Raw genomic sequence first — 15,972 nt, 5'->3', positions numbered from 1 at the left:
TAGCATGACACGTGTCATATCTGTTAAGTATATATTTAAACGGAAGAAACGAAAGGTCAAACATTAAGATATATTTTAAAAATATGAGACTAAATTAATTTAATTAATTAAAATAATATTAAATTAACACTAATAAATAATATAAAGGACGAAAAGTGTATTTAAAAAAAATGAAGAGAAGGTAAAACGTGACATGAGAATTGAAAAGGGTTGTCGAAACGGCGTCGTTAGACATTCACCGCCTGCATGGAAAAGCAAAAGGCGTAGGAAATAGAGAGAGAGACGCGTTATCCCTTTGGAAACACAGCAACCACTTCCACGCCTCCTTCCTTCCTACCTTCTTCTCACACAACCAAACCCTACCCAACGCCAACACTAACACTTTCCTCTCATCGATCCTCTTCCGCTCTTCACTTTCTCATTTTCCAATTCTCAATGCGTTAATCGATTATCGGTATTTTTCTTCTCATTCTTTCGCACCTATTGCATCATTATTGAATTTCACGGATCTGGCTTTCGTTCTCGGTGCTGGCGTCGTTGCTTCTGCGTTCTCTCATATTTTCTGTACTCCCTAATGTTTTTCCCTTCCTAAAACGAATTTCGTGCAATTGCTTTGCTAGAGGGAATATTTGTTTTGTGATTGATACGTTTAATTTTGGTTTCAGAGTCTGATTGTGCATGTGTTCAGAGCTTAATGCTCAACTCGATGTCTGGAATCGTATTTGATGAAGTAGAATTTTTACCGACTCTGTATCTTCTTGTGCTGATTAGAAACAAGCTTTATTTTCAAATTGTGATTACTCTTTTGTCTTTCATTAAAGGGTTCAAATTAGTAACTGTGTGTTTTTTTTTATTGAATTTTAGCTTTGAATTTCACTTTCAAATTGGTTGCATATAAATAATGTGGAGGTAGTTGGTTTTTTTGTCGAGCATCAGTGCAGTTACTTGAAACCTGGCTCTTTGAACTGACATATTTGTTTGATTTCTTTATTTGTAGGTTTTATGCAGCTAGCGTGTAGTCAATATAGAAGAGATGGATAAAGTGTCTGCTCCTTCATCACGGGAGCGTGCACAACGCCTTTATGAGAAGGTACTCCTCTTTCTCCCTTGCTGACATTAACTGAGCAGACAATCTCACAAATGTGGTTATTGAGCAAGTGCTCATATGCATAAATCTCTCCTTATCGGCCTAATGTGAAGGAATCCGGTTAATCATCTAATTAACTTCATAGGAATTTCTTTTTTGTTTGTGGAATAAATCCAAAAGATATCTTTTTAATCTCTCAATGTTTTCTGACTTAGAACATTGAATTGGAGAATAAGCGTCGGAGATCAGCTCAGGCGCAGGTCCCATCAGATCCAAATGCTTGGCAGCAGATTCGTGAGAATTATGAAGCAATAATCCTTGAGGATCATGCCTTTTCTGAGCAGCTTAATATTGAGTATTCTCTGTGGCAAGTTCATTATAAGCGGATTGAGGAATTGAGGGCATACTTGAATGCTGCTCTTACTTCTGTAAGCTCAAAATCATCTCAGGGAGGGAAAGGTCCTGTTCGACCTGACCGGATAACAAAAATAAGGCTGCAGTTCAAGACTTTCCTTTCAGAAGCAACTGGATTTTACCATGATCTTATTATGAAAATCAGAGCAAAATATGGGCTTCCCCTTGGTTACTTCGAGGACTCGGAGAATAAAATTGTCATGGAGAAAGATGGAAAGAAATCTTCTGAAATGAAGAAAGGTTTAATATCTTGTCATCGATGTTTGATATACTTGGGTGATCTTGCTCGCTACAAAGGCTTATATGGGGAAGGTGACTCAATAAAACGTGAGTTTGCAGCAGCTTCTAGTTACTATTTACAAGCTGCATCTATTTGGCCTTCAGGTGGAAATCCCCATCACCAGGTTTTTAGCATTCCTGTCTCTGCCGTGGTTTTGCTTTTGGTTGTTTCACATCTCTTGTTAAGTCATGGTTCATTGCCATTGTATTCCATTTTAACAAGTCGGTTATTTTCAGCTTGCTTTATTGGCTTCATATTCTGGGGATGAGTTGGCAGCTATTTATCGTTATTTTCGGAGTTTAGCTGTGGATAGCCCATTTACAACAGCTAGAGATAATTTGGTAGTTGCATTTGAGAAGGTAATATGACCATGGCGTTGATTTTGGAATGCTTGGCATTTTTCATTTAGAAATCTCAAATAGTTTGAGAAGTATGTATCTTGTTCTTTGTTTTTTATGTGTTAAACTTTGGTGTGTTTTTGCTTACTTTCAAACTGAAGTGCAATTATCATGTTTCAAGTAGAGTCTTTTTTAGTTCTTAGTGTTTAGTATCCAAAGCTAAATACATTAAAAGATTATGTTGTGAATTTCATACTGGCTTGCAAGTTATTTGAGTGTTGATCTATTTATGTCATTCAGTTCAGACATGTTTAAGGTGGAGTTTGTGCATGCATTATAAGTATGCAATTATATTTGATGTCATAGAAAACTGCAACATACCATACATATTCACATAAAGGAGTTTGTTTAATTGGCATGGTTGGGGGTGGAGAACTAGCTCTTGAGCTTAATCCTCTGTTTATTTTTATACTGCTGTGTATGCTGTTGACTCTCCCCATTTTGTCTTTTAAATGATATGATCTTTTTGGCACTATTTCTAACCATCTATTTTATAATACTGATAGAATCGTCAAAGTTACGCTCAGCTTTCTGGTGACATTAAAGCTCTCACAGTCAATGGGAGAGGAAAAGGGGATTCAAAACTTGATACCAGGGACACTGGTGTGGAAACTGGCCCTAGAAGTGAAGGAGCATCCAATCTACGGGACACTTACAAATCCTTTTGCACCCGCCTTGTCCGTCTAAATGGAATCTTATTCACTCGCACAAGGTATATATTATTGATGCACACAGTCTATCCGATCATTCTATGCATAAAATTATTGAGGATTATTATATTCTGACATTTTTCCTTTATTTGTTTCTCATATGTCATGATGATAGCCTTGAGACCTTCACTGAAGTTCTCTCTTTTGTTAGCACTGGCCTGCATGAGCTTCTATCATCAGGGCAAGATGAAGAGCTGAATTTTGGAACAGATACACTTGAGAATAGACTTGTCATTGTTAGATTTGTTTCCATCATCATATTTACAGTTCATAATGTGAGTAAGGAATCTGAAGGTCAAACTTATGCAGAAATTGTGCAGCGTGCTGTTCTACTTCAGAATGCATTCACTGCAGCTTTTGAATTGATGAGTTTAGTAGTAGAGAGATGTATGCAGCTGTGGGATCCTTCTTGTAGTTATCTCTTACCAGGCATTTTGGTTTTTGTTGAGTGGTTGGCATGTTATCCAGATCTTGCTGCAGGCAATGACGTGGATGAGAATCAGGCAACTGTTAGATCAAAATTTTGGAATCATTGTATATCCTTCTTGAACAAGCTACTTTCAGTTTGGCCCATGTCTATTGAAGATGATGAAGAGGAAACTTGCTTTACTAATATGAGCAGGTATGAAGAAGGGGAAACTGAAAACCGGCTTGCTTTGTGGGAGGATTTTGAGTTAAGAGGATTTGTTCCGCTTCTCCCTGCACAAACCATCTTGGATTTTTCAAGGAAGAATTCCCTTGGAAGTGATAGTGAAAAGGAAAGGAAAGCTCGTGTTAAAAGGATTTTAGCTGCAGGGAAGGCTTTAGCAAATGTTGTTAGAATTGATCATAAAATTATATATTTTGAGTCAAGGGTAAAGAAATTTGTAATTTGTGTTCAGCCTCAAATCTCAGATGATTTTGTTATTCCCTCCCATTCAGGTATACCTAATGCAGAAGATTTATTGAAAGACAATACAATAGTAGACAATACAAAAGTGGGAATTGGTCGTCCAGACCACCATCAATATATGGAAGGAGAGGATGATGATGAGGTTATTGTTTTCAAACCTATAGTAGCTGAGAAACGAGAAGACATGGTGGTTGCCTCATCACGAGCTCCCCTTGAAAGCGTAGAATCAGTTCCAACTGCTTCTGGTGGGGATATAAAATTAAATGTTAATTCTGCTTCTAACACTCTCAATGATGCAAATCATCAAATTTCTTTACCTGCATCCATTAGTGCTATGGTGCCTCAATACCAACAACCAGTTCAGCCACATTCTTCTAGGTGGTTGGAGGAGGAAATATCTCTTGCTAACAGTTTGAAAGGTCTTAGATTCATGGAGAATGGGCACGTGATGAAATCTAACATACCATTTCAAGAGGCTGTGGCAATCTCTGACCGTGCTGCACTTGCAGTTCCTACCCAGCAATCTGCAAGTGCTGGTACCAATATGTTTTATACTCATGATCTTTCAAAAGCTGAAGACTTTGCAATATCATCCAAAGTTGATTCCATTTCATCATCTACCTTGCAAGCTGGTTTGAAAAAATCTCCAGTCAGCCGACCTTCTAGGCACCTTGGACCTCCTCCCGGCTTCAGTCATGTTCCTTCTAAACAAGGTATTGAACCTACTGTTTCAGATTCCATTAGTGGGAATCTAATTATAGATGATTACAGTTGGTTGGATGGATATCAATTGCCTGCATCAACCAAAGGTTTAGGCCCAAATGGTCCTCTTACTTATTCAAATTCTCAGCAAGTTGGTAACAATGGTTTGAGTGGGACAGTCAGTTTTCCCTTTCCTGGAAAACAAATTCCATCTACACTGCAGGTGGAAAAACAGAATGGTTGGCAAGATTATCAGACTTATGAGCTTTTAAAAGCACACCATAATCAGCAGTTGCAGTCACAGTTGCTCACAACTGGAAATCAGCTGCCTGAGCAATTTCAAGGACAGTCAATCTGGACAGGTCAATACTTTGTGTGATGTCACTCGTCAGTATGAGAATATTGCTGGTATGCTTCCCATCTGTATTTATTGCTAGGGGTGTTCATAAACTGATACAATTTAATAAAAACTGAAAACCAAATAAATTGAAAATTAAAAAAGCCAATTTTTTTTTATTAGATTGGATTGGATTTTGGATTTGATTTTGAAAAGAAATCCAAATCAAAATTACCCATGTATATATTTTTACTTATAAATTTATAATTCTTGCCATTTTTACGTAAAACCAATTGGATGATAAATTAAGAAAAGGGAAGTAATTGGGTTAGTTTATTTTTCAAATCAAAACCGATCTGATCCAATCCATAAACATCCCTATTTATTGCTGTTTGTTTGAAGGATGCCTTTCATTTTGTTTAAATTTTGGATTGCTAACATAATTACGTATTTGAGGTCCTTGAAGGATTATTACAAATGTGCTGCATCCCTTTGGTGCCCCGTCAAACTCCAATTTTACTGCCTTGTCGTTAAATGTTGTTGGGAGTTTATCTGGCCTAGACATGTTGCAGGAACTTGCTACTACAAAAGGTGGGTACCGAATAATTCTTTTAATCGTGCGTGACATTTAAAACTCCCAAAAATTGAAATTCGGATAATTTGTATGCCACACATGTCCACTGCCTGATTTTTCAAATTCCCATCTTGTGTGTCTAATTTCCTTGCTTTGGTTTTAGCCTGGCTTCTATTACTATCTTCGTAAATAGTATTGGGAAGTCTTGGGAATCATGGCTGTATCTTCTGAACTGTTGATTGGTCATTGTGTTAACCTCTGAATTCACTCTTACATAATTTGCTTCTAAATTATTCTAGAATTTGCTGAGCTCTCAAGTCCGGGTGAATGAAGATAAACAAGCATCTTTAGGGTGGATAGAGGATAATAAATACATTCCAATCATCTTGGAGCTTGTATGTATCTTCTTGGATTGGTGGTATGACTATGGTTTGTTCAGTTCTCTAGTGGAAATGTCATAATGGTGCGCCATGCGCCTGTAAGAATTGTTACCATCATCTAGCTGCCGGTGATACATGATGTGATACTTTTTTTTAACTTCCTCAGCTTCAAACTTGTTGGGAAGATTGGTTGGTACGAAGTGCTGGTCTAAGTTGGATACTGGGATATGATAATGACTTTGTGAAGCATACTTGAGTAAGTACAAGTGTTTAGCGGTTGCATCTTTGCTGAGGTTCTTATGTGTTTATATAAGCAGTTATATACGGTTCACTTTCACCCTTTTGCCTAGTCGGGCTTTACTCGAACTTATAAATAAATAATCCCTGTTGGATGGTGGATTGTGGATTTGTCTTGGTCTAGGAAATATATCTATCTAAAGTATGGATTTAATTGTCTCTATTTCCTGTTGCTGTGTTTTATTGCTTTTATACGTAGCCTGGAGTAGTTGTATGCAAATTCTTGTGTTATACCGTTTGTTTGACTTTGCCTGGTCCTAAGTGCTCGAATCTTTTGCCTGGTCCTAAGTGCTCCAAAACGGTTCAATCCTGATGGCACTTTAGGTATATTTAGGATTTGTGTTAAGAGCATGAGAAGGGAATAATTGGGAGTTTTAATGGTTTTTCCTATTAAAAAAAATAGTTTTGCTAGCAATAAATAAAAAAAATATTTTACAAAGGGAATATATTTGACATTAAATCTTGATACTTTCTAATAAGAAGTCTTCCTTCTTGAATTCTTAGGTTGTGTCTATTATTTTATTTTAAATTATTTTTAAAGTTGAAAGTTTAAAATAAGAGCAAATTGTTTTGTTAGAATTCACTTTTTAGCTTAAAAAAGGTGATGAGAAAAGGGAGAGTTGAAAGAGTAGGAAGAGTGAATAAAAGTAAATTAATAATAAAAATCAATATAATTTTTATGTAAAAAAATTATATAAAGTTTCAACTCTGCGAATTTTGATGTGCGATGGGACTACTTTGACATGCATCATTTGAAGTTTTATGAAGTAGCTTTTGCATCTTTTTGGACTACACATGAAAGGAAAGGTAAAGGTGCGTAATGAAAATTCAAACCAAAGATATTATCAATTTCGGACTAGAATTAATTCTTTAACGCAATTTAACAGTCCAATGTTTACTTAAATTTACCTTAATGATGTGAATCTAAACCTGCAATTAGCCATTATACATTGTAATTTCCTGATAGATAGATGATGTGTCACTTCACTATCTTAAATTCCAAGTACCACAGATCGTACATTGCTTCCATTGAGTCATTGGTTCAAGCGGAGTAATGAAAGATTACGATCCTTTCAACAAAGCCCTCCTAAGCGAGTCAAATGTGGATTAAGACTGTAAATAAATTGAGCTATTTGAGAGCTCCTTGGACTCAACTAGTTAAATGTTTAACTCGTTTATTTAATTAAATAAATAAATTCAAGTTTGAAATTGAGTGTGATAATTTAAATAAAATAAACTCGAGTGTTCCAAGCTCGAAATTAGTGTTTGATGAATAACTCCTTTCTACACACACACAAGCATCATGAGGAAATGGGTCGTGTTGATTCTTCAATATTATTACAGCCTGCCTGCGACTCTGACAATCCCAATAACTCCGGGTAACGTCTAGATGCCAACACCATCTCATCATCATCAGACTCCATTGTGACAGAGGCTCAATTGGTGTAATATAGGAAATAGGATGAATTTCTATATAGGAAAAAAAAAAACACTTCTAGAAAAGAATGATAAGAAAGAAGAAATGAAAAGAGTTTTTCTAGAAGTTAAAATTAATTTGTGAAACTAATTTGTAAAAGCTCTTTTTTAATAGTTCATCTAAAATTTTATTTTAGGAAAATTTTATTTCAATAAATTATAACTCTTTCTGGATAAACTTAAAAAAAGTCTAGAAAAGGAAAAATAGAAAAATAAATTAAAATAATTTTTTTTATAAATTAAAACTAACTAATTTAAGATTTTAGAGAAGGTAATAAGAGAGAATTTTTACAACAACAAAAAAATGTGTATAAACTAATTTTAATTTATGAAAAAAAAAATATTTTATTTTTGTTTTTTATTCCTCTCTCTGATGAGTGTTTTTCGAAAAATTCACTAAAACATATTTTGTAGTGTCACGAGATTCCAACTTTCCCTTCTTGAATATTTGCAGCACCGATAAGGACTATTTTGCTAAGGATAAGGATTCAGAGGATGACCTGCATCGCTAGGTATCTATAGCTTTTGGATACACTTGACTTGACTACTCTTTTAGGATTTTCTCATTTGAGGACCCATCCATTCAATCTCCCCTTTGGCTGTAATGCTGTTTTTAAGGTTTTTTTTTCAAAGTATGAATATTATAATATTCTGTAAATTTAAAAATTCATTCGGGAAGGTCCTTACGTGATTACAATGATAAATTCTATTTATTAAATATATGTATTTATGAACTCTTAATATTTAAATTTATTTTTAATTATTAAAGTCTTTTATTAAAAATATTTTTCAAATTTTTAAAATTAATAATTAATTAACTTTTGGTAAATTTAAATATTAATGTTATAATTTTTAAAATAATACTTTAAAGTATTTTTTTTGCATTTGGTGGAAATTGATTTATTCTATCCAAATTAAGAATTAAAATACAAATTTAAAATGTTTTAGCTAAACAAAATATTTAGGATAACATAAATTTAATTAAAAACATTCAAATTTCATGTATTTTTTTTATTATTATTTTGAAATGTTAAAATCCTCATCCAAACATGAGTGACTTAAAGGAAGAGAAATTGTAGCTATGCAGTTGAAGGGCTTGTGCAATATTGGTGCTTTAATCTTGTAGAAAAACACTTGTAAAGAGAGGCAGTATCCAAACAGATTAATATCACCCCTAAAAGTGGAGGAATAAAAAAGGATAAGATGTAATTCCATTAGTTGCACTATGACAACAATCAGTTGGCAAAGTACAACAATGTAATAGTTTATAAATTTCTTTTAATAAATGTCTTTTATATAAAATTAACTGGCTATTAAAAAAAAGTTATATTTTCAAAGAAAGCACAAAATATCATTTGTATTCATCACAATTCCTATTTGCTTAAGCTAATCTATTTTGACATGTATTTGTAGTCCTCATCTTAAAGTCACTAACATCAAGTGTGTATGGCGTCATGGTTTATCATCTTTCCCTCAGCTTCTTTATTGAATCCCATTCAGGTAAGTTTGCAGTAGCTTCATTAACCATTTTTACAAGCCGCACCTGAAAATGAAAATTGAATATTGCAGTATCTATTAATTGATAAAAACTAAGAAAAAACAAAATGGCATTAATGAAGCTTCAGTTAAAAATCCTTTAGTATGAAGGTTTTCATAGACTATGTGAAATCACATCAAAATTCTATTAACCACTTGCATACTATCTTTTCTATTCAATTGATTTTCCAATGGGCACTAAGGTCCAGTGTTTGTCCACTAATTCTATAATATGTGGACATGATTAGCATTTTATTAGGTTTTGCAATGGTAACTTGCTCTGGTAAATTTAATTATTTGAACCATTTTCAATGCACAATTTAGAATGATATGGAAGGATGGGACATGCAATTTAATACAATGTTGGTTTTACTAGCTTCGCCACCACAAACTCCAGCTACGTATAATTCCTTATAGCTAATTTAACAAGCTAAATCAACATGCACTTTAATACAATGTTGTCAGAAAGCTGAACCATCATAAAATTCCTTATTGCTAATTTTACATGCAAAATCAACATTCTAAAATTTCACTTCAGATATTACGAGAAGAAACTCTGATCTTATTATGGGATAATAAAGCAAAGCAAAAAGTTAAAAAGATGGGGGGTTGAAATAGAAAGGGAAGTGTGAACGTACAGAGAGTAACAAAACTCCTCCTTTTTGAGGATTTAAAACACACAAATGACAATAGAAAAGAGGATTGGTCAATCAATACTAAAGGCCTGTTTGGATAATGGATAAGTTTCTCCAATAGCACTTTTAGGAAGAAAAATAGGAAGTAAAAATGAAATGTATCTTTCCATAAGCTAAAATTAACTTATAAGTTAATTTGTAGAAGCTCTATCATATAACTTTTCCAAAAAAATTACAAATGTTTAAATATAAGTTAATTTGAGCTTATAGAAAAGCTTATTTCCTTTTTTTCTTTCTATTTTTTCTCCCCATAAGTGCTTATAAATTTTTTTTACCTAAACCGGCCCTAAGAAGCACTTTTCTAAGGATTACATAGACATCAATATTTGTGGTTATGGCCAAACTTTAATCACCTGGCTTTCTTCCAAGTGATATTAGATATTCTGAAGCATTAAGATCAAGAAAGAGGATAACAATTTAGATTGTATGGGAAATAGCAACTTTCCAACATCAAAAACTCCTTATCAAGATGGCTTTGATTAATAATTTCAAAGCAAGGAACTCTAGAAAATTTGAAGCATGGACTTACCACACTTTCAGGAACTCCTGGAGGCGGTAAGGAGAGGTTTTTGGGTGGAGGACCCAAAAGATAAGATCTCTTGTCAAATCGCCATTCTCCAATCCTCCCATATGTCAGTTCTCCCTGGATGAAATAATGAGTAAATAACTTATGCATATAAGAACTAATCATGAAAAACTCATTTTATACATGGACATGCCTAAGCAAATGTAATACTAAACAAATAAATATAATTTCTCTACCTTACTTTCACATCATTCTTGTTGTAATGATGAGAAATGAGCTTACTTACCTTCAAATTATAGTCACATCCATATGTATAATGGATGATAAACTTATTCTTGACATGCAAGTCCCAAGGTGGCTGCAACATACCAATAATGTTTGTCATGGACTTATCTATGACTTCCTTAAGTAACAAATACAAGACTACACAAGCAATTCATACCTGCAGCATAAAGTCTTTTCGAAGATTATGCTTTACACCATGCAATGCAGATGCCACAGCATAAGCATACCTTTACTCAACAGAGAATTAAAGCAGCAGAAGGTTAGACCTATTAGTACAGACCAGGGTCCAGGAAAAGTTATAAAATGAAAAGAATATCAGTAAATGATAACTAATAATAAATTAAGTTCCCAAATCTTGAATTTCTATAATAATACTCACATTTCAAGCACCCATCCAAAAGCTTTATCAGTCTCTTGATCATCTTTCATTTTCAATGAAATATTTACCCATGTGGGAGCTATTTCCTCCATCAAAGACTGATGATAAAGAAAAATCAATGCCTTAAATGACAGAATAAGTAGCTTGTGGGAAAATCAGGAAAATGTGATAATAGATATAACAGTAATTGAGACTAATCAATCAAGCACCGTATACAAACTATTAATTGAGACTTCACCTTCTGAATGATTACAGGAGAATTGCCTATTGGATCAACATCAGTAACAGGACCCTTTTCCTCAGGATAGAATTTCCTAATTATTTTTTCATTTTCAACTGGTTTTATATAGAAAAATGGAAACGCTGCAGGCAAGGTTCCATAAGCCAGATTAGGCAAAGGATTTGCAAATATGTGGTCAGGTTCAGCCATCAGAATATATCTGCACCAATCATATGAACTGCTTCTTAGATTTTATTATTGGAGAGCATAAAAATGGTAGAAAATATCATAATTAAGACACCTACTCTTCCTCAATGTCTGCTTTCTCCAGCCACTGTACAAAAGCCCATGGTCTATTTAGGACAATATAACCCTGCACCAAAAAATAAAAGGACATATATTTTGATTACAGCATGAATTGCTAGGAATAACAGAAAGATCACAAATTGAACAATGACATTCATGATAGAGTTGATAACCGTCAACAGTGTGGAGCATGTTAAGTCAACAAACTTGCCACTGGACAGCATGACTCCATTCAGACATGAATGCAAATAAAGGTTATCCAGACTCATTATTCAAAAGAAGCTTATTTGGGCATACACTTATTGAGACTTGTGAGTTCACATACTAGTTTAGATAAGAGTGTTCCCTCGGCTGCAAAACTTCAATAAATACTACTGGAATACCCAAGAAAAATTGGGATAAACACACAGTAAGATGTACAGTAAAAGGGAAAATACTCTTTTGCTCTAATACTACCTTGCAAAAGCTAGCAACAAATATTACTACTATAAGGCAGATTAAATTGCAGAAGACCAAATAGTTGAAATAACTATTGCTATAGTAGTCAAAAAAACATTCAAGATATTAAAACAAAACCACCATATAAACCAATAGTATTTCTTTCCCTTTACACACACCTCATTGCATTTGTAACAATTTGCTCTCTTTAGCTGGCACAGATTAAAACATACTCCCTCCAATCCTTTTTATAAGACCCAAATCAGAAATATCCTTAATTAAAATCATTTCTTATAATTCAATAAGTATATGGTAGAATAGAGTTCTCATTAATGTTAGGGGTAATTTTAGGACAAACTCAACACCATCAACTAAATTAACCAACTTCCTTGATCCTAGTGAATTAGGTAATTATATCTTATAAAAAGGACTGGAAGGAGTATTGTTTAACCAAACAATTGCTAAAGGAATCGACTTATTATGCATGTAAGTATTTGTAAATTTGCTATTAGGTCATCAAAAAACAAGCAAGTTCAACAGGGCTAAAAGATACAAATTGAGCAAGGGGGGAACAGAAAAACATTTACCCTATCCAAGCCCTCAGGAAGTGGATCAACCACAAAAGTAGGAATCTCATCCATCAGCTGGTCCTTCCTTCCGGAATGCAAAATACGGGTGAACTTGCCCATGTCTGATCCAGCCATGTCCTTCATTTTCTTATACCAATAGTACATAATCCGGCATTGCCATTGATTGTAAGCAGCATCAGTTGCAGTCACGGCAACATGAAACTTTGAATTGGACTTGGCCATCACTTTTCTATTCGAAGATTCCAACCCTTCTGCTGCCCCCAAACCTCCTGGCTTATGGTCCACGATCATAGTTACCAAATTATAAGTGGCAAAGGTAAACAGAAGCACCATTAGCAGCACAAGCATTGACTTTACTCGTCCCATGCCTTTCCTCACAATCATTTTCAAAATCTTCGCTTATTCAAATATGAATTCTCCGAAACCCCAAAAGCCAAACCTTATAATTTAGATTAAACCCCCCACCACCTCCACACCACTATAATCCTTCAAAATCACAACTTTAATGCATAACCACAGTGAATTGACACAAACACAATCCTTCAGTCTTTTGCTCAACAAGAAAAATCTGCATGCATCACATTCACAATAAAAAACCAAAAGTAGTTAATGCAACCAATGCAATTGAAAAAAAAACAAACCCCACAAAAGCCCAGAATCTGAAACACAAAAAAGGGGAGAAAGAAAGAAGACTCACGCAAACAGATCTGAAGTAGCACGGCAATTGAGGGCACCCCAATGGGGAAAACTCGCACCTTGGATGAGAAAAGATGAAAAATAATGAAACTTTGGAGGAAAAAGGATTGTGGGGGTTTGACTTTTCAACACGTGATGGTACAAGTATAGAGAGACTGAGAGGATGAATCTGAATGTGTCTATTATATGTTAATATGTTGACTCAAAAATTGAAATGGAAAAGAAATAATGAAAGTGAAAGGGAAGGTGAGAAGCACTAGAGACACTAGACAGCCCCAAAGGCAAAAGGTGGAGAAAGGTTGGTCATTGGACGCAAATCTCGGTCACAGACACATTCCAATTTGTCTCATCTCAATGAATATATTCAACAAGATGATGCATTTGCCAAGTGTTTCAATTTCTTTTTTATTTTCCTTTTTTCACTTTGCAAATGTTGTTTCTCATTCATGCATAATAATTATGGGCAGTTTGTTACAACTTAGATGCCTATGTTTCACGTATTAAAGTTAAAACTCCATTTTTAATAACGTGTGTTTTGGGAATGAAATCTTTTTATGTCTGATATGAATTTTAAAAAATATATTTTCAGGTGTGTATTTTACTTGTGTATATTAAACATGATTATTCATTTTATTTTTTTTCAACCAAAATATTTTTAAATTTTTCTAAATTTCTTAACTATATTATTTTATAGTTATCATGTTTATTTTTAAATTAATTTTAATATTTTGAAATAAATTCTAATAATTTAAAGTATCTTATGTTATAATATAAATTATTTATACTTATATATTAAATATGAATAATATCTCATGTATAAACATTTTTAGATGTGTTTTTTTTTAATAATGGAGTTTTTAGAAATTTTTAATTTTTAATTTATTTTAATTTATATTTATCATATTTAATTCTAACTTAATTTTTCATATTTTGAAAATAAATTTTCATTGATTAAAATTAATTTTCCGCCACATTCTAAACCATTTATCGTAAATTTAAAACAGAACTTATTTATTTAAAAAAAATATTCATTTAAACAAATTTTAAATATTATATGATTTATATATTTAAATGTAATATTTATTTATATACAGTTTATTATAAATTTTAGCTTTATATATTAAACATTTAAGCTATTCCAATTACATGTTAAAATATTAATTATATCATCATTTAAGTTATATTTTTGTTGAAATTTAGAACGTTATTATAACACAATTATAACTTTCATTACAACTCCTTTTTGTTATTTTAGTTAGTTTTTATATATTGAACATAAACCGATATTTTGCATGAGAGTGGTTTTAACTTTTAGAAATTTTATTTTGACGAAAAAATTTGTAAATATTTTTATTATTTTTTTTACTTAATTTAATTTTTATTGATTTTAATTATTTATAAAAAAATGTTAACATTTAAAATAATTTATTAATAAATAAATAATTATATAATAATATAAATTATTTATCATAAATTTAAAATATAATTTATATGTTTCAAAGTATTTATTTATACAAATTTTAAATATAATTTATATATTTAAAAATAACATTTATTTATATGTAAATTTTGTTATATATAATAAACATGCATAAGTTAAAATACTAATTATTAAAAAAAATCTAGGAATGAATATAAACAAACATAATCTTAAATATTTTTAGAAATAAAATTTTTATTCCATCGTATATCTTATCCTTTGTTGGTTAAAAGCTTTAAACACTCAAAATCCTTTATAAGTAATTATTTTTTAGATGTTCAGACACCTTTAAGATCATTGATTATTTCTACAAATTAAAACAATAATTTTTAAGACTTTATCTTTAAATACACACTTTTTAATAAATTTTATAAAGTGTCAATCATTTATAAATTATTCAAAGTCAAACATACTTAATTATCGATTTCTTAAGTAATGAAATATTAAAAGTATCATTTATATAAGTAAGTACAAATAAATTTATATAAATTATTCTTAACTATACAGTCTAATATATAAATATATGGATCCCTTTCATTCTAGTCCAAACTATTACAAATACAACATTTTATGAATTAAATACTCTCTTATTTTGTAAAAGAATTAATTATTTTCAAATATAATTAATCGTTTTAATTTTTTTTTTCAAATTATTCTCCTACTCTCTCATTTTATTCAATTCAATTGGATCTCTTTCATATTAATTTATTGTGCACGTCATCTTTTTATATTAATAATACTCCATCTTTTTAATTTTTATTTTTTACTTTAGATTATCTCTTTAGAAACGAATTTAAGAAGACTTTTCTTTTTTCCTTTTTTTTATTATAGTCCCATCATTTTCTCTTCTAAGTATGCACTGTCTTTATTATTATTATTATTATTATTATTTTATAATATCATATCTCATTACTAACTCCTTTCAAGCAATATCAAAGTAAACTGTATAATAATATAAAACACACGTATAGAAACCAACCGCGTTACACAATTCGTCAATAAAAAAATAACTACATGAATTAAAAAATGCAAACAAATTACAGGGTAACTCATACAACTTACTAAATTAAATTAAATAAAATAAAAAATTAAGAGTGGAATGTTTAAAATGCCCCCAGTTGGGAAAGACTTTTCTCTAATTAAATTATAAAATATTATTTCATTTTATCATTAATCCACCCATATGTATTATACATGATTAACTATCTTGTCTGAAAACATTTTTAAAATTTTCACTTTAATGATAGCATTTTTAAGTGTTTTTCTTCAATGAA

At 31.9% G+C, this 15,972-nt stretch overlaps 2 protein-coding genes across 3 annotated transcripts; one reads left to right on the top strand and one right to left on the bottom strand.

Moving 5' to 3' along the window:
• The first annotated feature begins 230 nt into the window (after positions 1 to 230).
• On the top strand, positions 231 to 6,234 carry LOC109792439 (nonsense-mediated mRNA decay factor SMG7). 2 transcript variants are annotated; one of them, XM_020351854.3, is made up of 8 exons: positions 231 to 454; positions 998 to 1,090; positions 1,303 to 1,905; positions 2,018 to 2,140; positions 2,686 to 2,891; positions 3,005 to 4,891; positions 5,287 to 5,411; positions 5,694 to 6,234. In XM_020351854.3, exons 2-6 carry the CDS (start codon positions 1,034 to 1,036, stop codon positions 4,860 to 4,862), a joined length of 2,847 nt encoding a protein of 948 aa, XP_020207443.1. In that variant the 5' UTR covers positions 231 to 454; positions 998 to 1,033; the 3' UTR covers positions 4,863 to 4,891; positions 5,287 to 5,411; positions 5,694 to 6,234. The 2 variants fall into 2 exon arrangements, with proteins under 2 accessions (XP_020207443.1, XP_020207442.1); XM_020351853.3 differs by having other exon boundaries at positions 5,277 to 5,411.
• Positions 6,235 to 8,728: 2,494 nt separating this feature from the next.
• On the bottom strand, positions 8,729 to 13,559 carry LOC109792440 (hydroxyproline O-arabinosyltransferase PLENTY). Its single transcript, XM_020351855.3, has 9 exons — positions 13,220 to 13,559; positions 12,520 to 13,090; positions 11,494 to 11,561; positions 11,207 to 11,408; positions 10,969 to 11,066; positions 10,747 to 10,816; positions 10,591 to 10,662; positions 10,308 to 10,421; positions 8,729 to 9,090 (listed from the first exon to the last, which is right to left on the bottom strand). The coding sequence occupies exons 2-9, from the start codon at positions 12,904 to 12,906 to the stop codon at positions 9,010 to 9,012; spliced, it is 1,092 nt and encodes a 363-aa protein (XP_020207444.1). The 5' UTR covers positions 12,907 to 13,090; positions 13,220 to 13,559; the 3' UTR covers positions 8,729 to 9,009.
• Positions 13,560 to 15,972: the final 2,413 nt, after the last annotated feature.

This window comes from Cajanus cajan, chromosome 9 (assembly GCF_000230855.2).
Source record: "Cajanus cajan strain Asha chromosome 9, NIPB_CcT2T_4, whole genome shotgun sequence".
NCBI classification, from domain to species: domain Eukaryota; kingdom Viridiplantae; phylum Streptophyta; class Magnoliopsida; order Fabales; family Fabaceae; genus Cajanus; species Cajanus cajan.
The sequence above is the reverse complement of the archived record's forward strand: the minus strand, read 5'-3'. Positions and strand labels throughout refer to the sequence as shown.